This window comes from Panicum virgatum, chromosome 7N (assembly GCF_016808335.1).
Source record: "Panicum virgatum strain AP13 chromosome 7N, P.virgatum_v5, whole genome shotgun sequence".
Taxonomy (NCBI): domain Eukaryota; kingdom Viridiplantae; phylum Streptophyta; class Magnoliopsida; order Poales; family Poaceae; genus Panicum; species Panicum virgatum.
In genome coordinates, this window is record NC_053151.1 from 17765070 (window position 1) to 17773520 (window position 8451).

Genomic DNA, 8451 nt, shown 5'->3' on the forward strand with positions numbered 1-8451 from the left:
TACACAAATAAATAAGCATTAAACTCACTTTTGCAAAATAAAACTATAGTTAAATCTACAACAAAGTAACATGCAAAACAATATTTTTCTTGAGTAGATCTCAGCTAGAGGAATCCAACAAAACAAGTTTCATAATTTTTGGAGCAATACAAGAATTTCTAGGGATTTTACAAGTTTGCAGACAAATAAACCTAAAGAAACCCTAACTAAAATTGCTAGGTACGCCCCCAGCCGGCCAGCCCAGGCGCCGACAGGCGGCCCCACGGGTAGGGGCTCCCCTGGGCCAGGTCAAAGCAGGCCGGGTGGCCTTGACCCGGGGTGCGCATGGCCCAAGCGCGCCGTGGGCGCGGCCACAGCGTGCACGCGGCGCGACGTGCGCGCGCGCACATGCGCGGCGACAGCGGCGGCGGCGGGAGACGGTGCGGAGAGGCGGGGCCGGAGCGGGGCAAAGGGCGCGCACACGGGATGGAGGTGACGGCGGCGAGGCTCACCAGTGGCAGCGCAGCCGAAGAGGGGTGACGAGGAGGCGGCACGACGGCGCTAGGCGGCGGCGGACGGCGAGCTCCGCTGAGAGCCCAGCAGGGAGGGGGATGAGGCCGGGTGAGGACCCAAACCGGTCGAGGAGGGGGTGGGCTAGGTGGTGCGTGCACCGGATTGGGGTGCACCTCACCGGCGGCGGCGAATCGCGGCGGCGACGAAGCTCGGGGGCGGCGGTGGCAATGGAGATGGGGAACGGGAGCTAGGGTTTGCGGGGGAATGGGGGTCGGCCTCGACGCGGATAAGGAGAGGGGGCGAGCGAAGAGCGAAGGGGCAGCATGGAAGCCGGGGATGGCTGGCGCGTGGCACGGAAGCCGGGGTTGACCGGTGGTGACGCGTGCGCGCAGCGCGCGGAGGAAAACAGAGAGAGGAGGAGGAAGAGGCTGACAGGTGGGGCCCGGCGGGGGATTTTCTTTTTCTTTTTTTTTTCTTTTTTTTTCAGGGCTGTGACAACTCTCCCCCCTTAAGAAAATCTCGTCCCGAGATTTGGATAGACAAAAGGGGAAGGATAAAACAAGGGCTAGGTTGAGGCCATATTCACCTAGACAAGATAAACATCTACGAGATGATGCACAAAGGCAGGGATGATGTGATGTGTGACATTCCTAGGGTTTTCTTGATGGTGACTGTGTACACATAAAATAGTATCTAGGAAAATGAACTTCATCAAGAAAGTGGAGTACGATAGGGAGAGAACTTACTCCTCAGAAAAGAATTTCGGATATTCTTGACGTAATCGATCTTCACGCTCCCAAATGGCGTCATCTTCGGAGTGGTTGCTCCATTGTACTTTTACAAATTTCACCATGCTACGCTTCACTTTTCTTTCATCGCGATCAAGAATGGCTATTGGGTGTTCCTCGTAGGTAAGGCCCGGTTGAAGATCAAGTGACTCAAGGTCGACGGCGTCAGCTGGAACGCGATGACATTTCTTCAACTGAGAGACGTGAAAAACATTATGCACGGCGGAGAGTGAATGAGGGAGTTCCAACTGATAGGCCACTGCTCCAACTTTCTTGGTGATTCGAAAAGGTCTGACATAACGTGGCACTAACTTTCCTCTAACTTGAAAATGGCGAGTGCCCTTAAATGGGGAAACCTTGAGATAGACATAATCACCAATCTTGAGATGTAGTTCTCGGCGACGGCGATCCGCATAACTCTTTTGACGAGATTGAGCAATGCGAAGATTCTCACGGATAATTCTGACTTGATCCTCAGCATCTTTTACCAAATCTGGACCAAAGAAAGGTCTTTCTCCGGATTCGGACCAGTTGATCGGAGTTCTACACCGTCTCCCATAGAGAGCTTCGAATGGAGACATTTTGATACTTGCTTGATAACTATTGTTATAAGAGAATTCTGTGAACGGCAAGCAAGTAACCCATTTCTTCTCATATATAAGAGCATAGGCTCGCAGCTTGTCTTCTAAGACTTGATTGACTCTCTCGGCTTGACCGTCGGTTTGAGGATGATAAGCAGTACTGTAGGTGAGATCAGTTCCCATGGCTTCATGAAGATTTCTCCAAAAGTGAGCAACAAACTGGGGACCACGATCAGAGACAATTTTCTTAGGAACACCATGAAGACATACAATCCGAGTGAGATACAACTCCGCATATTGCTTAATTTGATAAGTGGTCTTAACTGGAAGGAAATGAGCCGACTTTGTCAAACGATCCACAATTACCCAGATAGAATCATATCCTTGAGAAGACCTGGGTAACCCAGTGATGAAATCCATTCCAATTTCTTCCCACTTCCATGATGGAATAGGTAAAGGCTGAAGGGTACCGGCAGGTTTGAGATGTTCAGCTTTAACTCTTTGACAAACATCGCACTCGGCGACATATCGAGCGATTTCTCGCTTCATACGAGTCCACCAAAACCTTTGCTTGAGATCTTGATACATTTTGGTACTGCCCGGATGAATGGAGAATTGAGAACTATGGGCTTCATCCAGGATAATTCGCCTGAGGCTATGATCCTTAGGCACCACAATACGCTTCCCAAAGAATAGAACTCCTTGATCATCCATAGAAAAACATCTAACTTTGCCCTCCTTCATTAACTCCCGAATTCGAGCCATACCCTTATTCTTCTTTTGGACTTCCTTAATTTGATCATAAAGATCAGATCTGACTGTAAGAGTAGCAAGATAGCCTTCTTTGACCATAGAAATTCTGAGTTTCCGAAGATTATCACAGAGAGTATGCACAGGAGGAGCTATGGTCAAGCAGTTGCATTGAGCCTTTCGGCTTAGTGCATCGGCGACGACATTCGCCTTACCGGGATGATAATGCACTTCAAGATCATAATCCTTGATCAATTCAAGCCATCGACGTTGCCTCATATTGAGATCAGATTGAGTGAAAATATACTTGAGGCTCTTGTGATCAGTATAGATGTTGCAATGATTGCCAAGCAGATAATGACGCCATATCTTTAGAGCATGGACAATAGCCGCAAGCTCTAAATCATGGGTAGGATAATTTTCTTCATGTCTCTTGAGTTGACGAGAAGTATAGGCCACCACTCGGCCTTCTTGCATAAGAACACAGCCAAGACCGATGCGAGAAGCATCGCAATAAACATCGAAACTCTTGGAAGTATCTGGCTGAGCAAGAACTGGAGCAGTAGTGAGGCGATCCTTAAGGGTTTGAAAGGCTTCTTCACAGGCTGGGGACCACTCAAACTTGACCCCATTCTTCAGTAACTCGGTCATAGGCTTCGCGAGGACCACGCCGCCGAATGCTAACCGGAGCTCCAGGTGCGAGAACGATGAAGCATCGGAGCTCAGTCGCCGTCGCTAGGCACCCCTCCCCGTTTCGGTACTCCGGCGCCTCCGCAAACGTCGGCAGTGCCCCGCCCGGCCCACGAGACCGTGACGGTCAAAGAAGACCGCCACAACACCGGGCCACACCACCTCACCGCCCATGGACGTCGGCGACACGGGTGCTCCTGTGCGTGCCCACAAGATCCACCGCACTACTGCTCCATGGATCCGTTCGAGCTCGAGCCAGCGGCGGTGTCGCAGAGGAGGCGTTCAAGGCGGGTGGCGAGTAGGCCACAGCTCAAGACTGGCGCACGCGGATGAGGCCGCAGCTCGGGGCCGGTGCCGAGCTGGGTTGAGCTCGGGGCCGGAGCCGGCGAGCTAGGCGGTGGCACTGCTGGTGCCGAGGGGAGGAGGAGGCCATGTGCGACAGGGAGCGATCTTCGTGCATGGGAGAAGTAGGGGAGCTCCAGCGAAGCCGCAGTGGGGCGCGGTGGGAGGAGCAGACCGCCGTGCACGGGAGAGGAGCTGCGGGGGAGTAGGGGCCTCCCTAGGCACCCGTGGGAGATGGGGCTCGAAGGGGAAATTTGAGTGCCTCTCTACTCTAGGGATCCGAGCAGGGACCTTGCTGAAGTGAGGTTTTTGGCTCTCGGTCCCTACTTCAAAAGTAGAGATCCAAGTAGGGAACCTGCTGGAGTTGCTCTTATAAGCACTTGCCATTGGCCTAAGGAGGGCTGAAATCATTTCACGCAAGGCTCCGGAGCTGGACCTTCTTGGTTTTACGTGTTTTACGGTGGTTCGGTTCGATGGGGTTAAAAACCGACCGCGACACGAATCACCGAACCAGCTAAAAGCCAAAACTGATACGAACACCGATAGTAGTACTAGAAAATGGGCCATCAGTACCAGTTGAAAACCGGATTTAGTCTCGGTTCTTCAATCGATACAGATCGATCTATAACATCTAGTAAATGATCCATTACTAAAATCTTTCTTTAGTAACGGTTGGAAATATCAGCTGGTACGAAAGGGCTGCCACGTTAAAGTACTGTCGTGCCATAGTCCAATACGAATGTTGCAGACATTAGTACCTGACTCCCTCGAGAACCAATGATACCCAGTTATGGATCGACCTGATACTAATAATAACTTAGTATTAGTGCCACGACCCAGTAACAATAACCCTCTCTTGGGGGCTGGCTGGTATATTTGCCCTGGATCAAAGACCGGTTCTCTAGTAGTGTGAACACCTAAAAACTATGATTTTGGTTCGGTTCGTTTTGGTTTGATTTCCAATTTTTGTTATAAAAATGCCCAGCCCATGTGAGGTCCATCGAGATAATCAAGGCTTACGTCCATCGAGATAACCAGGGTTGCAACGGTGGTCAGATGGATGATGCCTTCAAGTTCATCATCAAGAACAGTGGTCTTACCACTGAGTCTAGCTACCTTTACACTGCGCAAGATGGCAAATGCGCAACTATGCAAGGGCGGATCCAGCAGTGCTGCAACCATCAAGCTGCGAACGAGGAGGCTGCTCTTATGAAGACTGTAGCCAACTAGCCTGTGTCAGTGGCGGTAGATGGAGGAGACATGACGTTTGAGTTCTACTCTGGTGGTGTGATGACCGCGCAGCCCTGGCCTGGAGGCATTGCAGCTATTGGTTATAGATCGAAAGGTCAGTGACGACACCATGTATTGGTTGATCAAGAATGCATGGGTTCTTGAGAATGGAGAAGGACATCTCCGATAAGAGGGGAATGTGTGGCCTTGCCATTCAGCCGTCCTACTCTACATAATAGGCAGCTTGAAATGCCTCATCACTTTCATACTCATACACACAGTTTGAATAAGTGGAGGTTTGTTATCGTCATAGTTCTTTCAGATGTGTGTCGGTTGTGTCACATGAATATACTTGTACATTTTGTAGATGAATACCTTGTAAATGTCTTGGGTCTGAAAAAAAAAGATTTATAATTTGACAGTATATATAGTGGAGCTTCAAAATTGTAATATTTCTACACCTTGTGTCCCTTTCAATTTATGCATGGCACTGACAGAAGCTGGAAGCAGATTGCTTGTTGCAATTATGTTGACTCGTTGCAGCTGGATTGTCTAATATATTTTGATTGTAGAGCCTACAAGCAGTTGGATTCCAAGGGATGGATCCTGTGGTTTCCCCAGTGGAAGGAGCATGCATCCTGTTCATCTGACTTCTCAGAACAAAACATACATTTTTTATCAGTAACAAAACATATAAAGAAACGGCAGTTTCTTAATTAAAATTATTGTATGCTCCTAATTTTACAAGGTTAAATGGATAAGCTACATGTCATAAGATCTAGGAGCTCCTTGTCCTTGTAGAGCACAGAAGCATATTCACGTTTAAATACAATACAGGTGCTAGTAGTAATAGCACTTACAATGCCGAATGATTACTCATAACAAAATGGCATACAAACCATGTAACTGTCTTTACAATGGTTGCTGAGTGCTGACTGCTGACACAACAAAAATAACAAATATGTGTTTGTCTCCCACAACATTTTGGAAGACAATGCCACAACGATTTAAGACTGGCTATGCTCGCAAACATATTCTGTATCACTGGATGTTTTTATCGTTTAACATGATGAATACTTTGCAGCAAATTCGGCTATATTCTTGTCTGAGCTCCCTCCTTCCTGCATTGCCTTCTTGGCTTTCTGCATCCACTTAGCGGCATTCCTCCTAAACTCATCCTTCCTATCCCCATCCATCACTTCATTGATGCACCGTTCAACCTCATCCCTTTTCACCAAGCCTTTCTCGTCCTTGCACACTCGCAAGCCCATACCCCACATGCTCTCCATGTATTTTGATATGGTTGCCTGGTCTGCCCAATGGGGCATTGCGACCATTGGTATGCCATTAGCTATTGCCTCAAGTGTTGAGTTCCATCCGCAGTGTGTGAAGAAACATCCTTCACATTCAGAATAAGTGAATTAATCATTGGTAAAAAGATGAACATAACTAATTTTTAGTTGCTAGTTGTTAGAGTGTGTAGCGGAATCTCGTCTGGTCCGCAACACCCACAAGCCGGCGTCCTACCAAGCCTCAGATCCATCGGAGCCCAACCAACCAAGACCTCGGATCTAACTCAACCCAAAAGACTGACATGAAGGGTGAGGACTGACCCACCATCAATTTTCGATGTGGGACTAAATCTAACAATATCCCCCATCACACATCAGGCCCAACTCTTCCATCACATACAACCCATCTGATTTCCCGAAAGACATTATGCAGGCCCCGAGTCCAACCACACACAACTCATGCGACCTTCCGGAGACGTTCGCGCGCTCCCTCGTCACCATGTGACCCTGAAGATATTCTAGATTTTCCAACCTTCGGCTTTGATACCACTTGTTAGAGTACGCAGCGAAATCTGGCCCGGCCTGCTACACCCAGGAGTCGACGTAAATCTAACACTAGTCAATTCAGTACATTTTTAGTTGGTGGTCAGTTCAGTTCACTAATTGTTTTTTTTTTGCTTAATAAGAATGTTGAGGGTTTAATTTTGTACCTGCAGCCTTGTGTGCCAGGACCTCAAGTTGGGGGCACCACGAAACAATAAGGCCATGTTCCTTGCACTTTTCACGGAGTTGATCTGACAACTTGTGTTCTTCATTTGACCTCACAACCCAAAGAAACGGTTTGCCAGAATTGCAGAGTCCATTGCCAAGCTCCTCCAACTGTGTTTCGTCGTATTCAGATACAGTCCCATAGGATACAAGGACAACGGAGCAAGGAGCCTGCTTGTCAAGCCAAGCCATACACGAGACAGTGGTGGTGAATAGGTCGAAGCCGTATGTCTTGTTTGACGGAAGACGCTCATCATCCAGAAAGAATGATGGCAAGCATGGTCCGATCGCCTTTGCGCGCCATGTTCGCTCCATGTAATCTGCCTCCTGCTCATGAGTTAACAAAGAAAGCATGTCAATAATCTCGTGAATTGTGAAGTCCATTGCAAGGCAGAGCATGTGCAGTCAGTAGCCGATTTTTTTGTTTTTGTGTGTCTTGAGCAAAACAACAAACAGGTGGCCAGCAAGACCACGCTCACCTTTGGTTCGATGTCGCGGAACGAGTTGACGAGCACGTCGTCGGCGTCCTCCAGCTCCTCGAACTGCCGCAGCAAAGTCTGAGTGATCGCGGGGCACCAGTCCGGTTTCGCGGCGAACGGCGGCACGTCGTCGGGCCCAAGCTCGACGCCGAGCAGGCCCCGCCTGGACAGCTCGGCGCCATCCGTGACCGGCAGCGCGAGCCGCCCCGCCCACAGCTCGCCGTAGATGAGGTCCACGGAGCACGGCTGCGACAGGAACGCCGCAGCCGCGACGCCCGCCGCCTGCGCCACCCGCCGCGCCCACGGGAGGTGCGGGTCGTAGACCAGCACGCGGACGGGCCGGCCCTCGGCGGCCTCGGAGCGGAGCAGCTCCGCCAGCGTCTCCGAACCGACGGCCTCGAGGCGGCGGCAGTACTCGGCGAGGTCGGGGCACGCGGCCATGCCGCCGTCATTGAAGCCGTCGGAAATGGCGGCGACGCGGAAGGGGCTGGGCGGGGGCCGAGCCGTGGTGGAGAGGACGTAGCGGGTGGTGACCAGCGTGGGGCGGAGGCCGTGGTACGCGAGGCGGCGGCCGAGCTGGAGCATCGGGTTGGTGTGACCCTGTGCGCCCGGTACCGGCAGGAGCAGCACGTGCGCGCCGCGGCGGGTGTGGGTCTCCTCGTTGGAGGCGGCAGCGGAGGAGGAGGAGGAGGAAGGCGAGGTGGTGCTGGCGCTCGGGATCCCCATGGCGCATGGCCTCGGTTGGTTGTCTTCCTGTATGCGGCGGGGCGTTCGGGTCTTTGGGAGGCTAAATAGGGATGGCGGCTGGCCAGTGGAGTGGCGCGCAAGGTTCTTGTGCGTGGAGCCGTGGACTGATTGGGAAGCTCCTTTGCCTTGCGGGCTTCCTCCACTTCGTTGTTGCTTCCTCCGTCAAACTTGGGGGGCCTTGGTCAACAAGCAACACAACACATACCTGCAACGGTAGGCGCCGCCCCCTAGCCCTCGTTTGTTTTTTTAAGTTTAAGTCACATCGTATGTTTAAATACTAATTAGAGTACTA

The 8451-nt window shown here is 50.9% G+C and overlaps 1 protein-coding gene across 1 annotated transcript; it reads right to left on the minus strand.

Moving 5' to 3' along the window:
* Nucleotides 1-5567: 5567 nt before the first annotated feature.
* LOC120680784 (UDP-glycosyltransferase 79-like) lies at nt 5568-8162 on the minus strand. Its single transcript, XM_039962311.1, has 3 exons — nt 7413-8162; nt 6876-7260; nt 5568-6272 (listed from the first exon to the last, which is right to left on the minus strand). The coding sequence occupies exons 1-3, from the start codon at nt 8136-8138 to the stop codon at nt 5935-5937; spliced, it is 1449 nt and encodes a 482-aa protein (XP_039818245.1). The 5' UTR covers nt 8139-8162; the 3' UTR covers nt 5568-5934.
* Between the last annotated feature and the right edge of the window lie 289 nt (nt 8163-8451).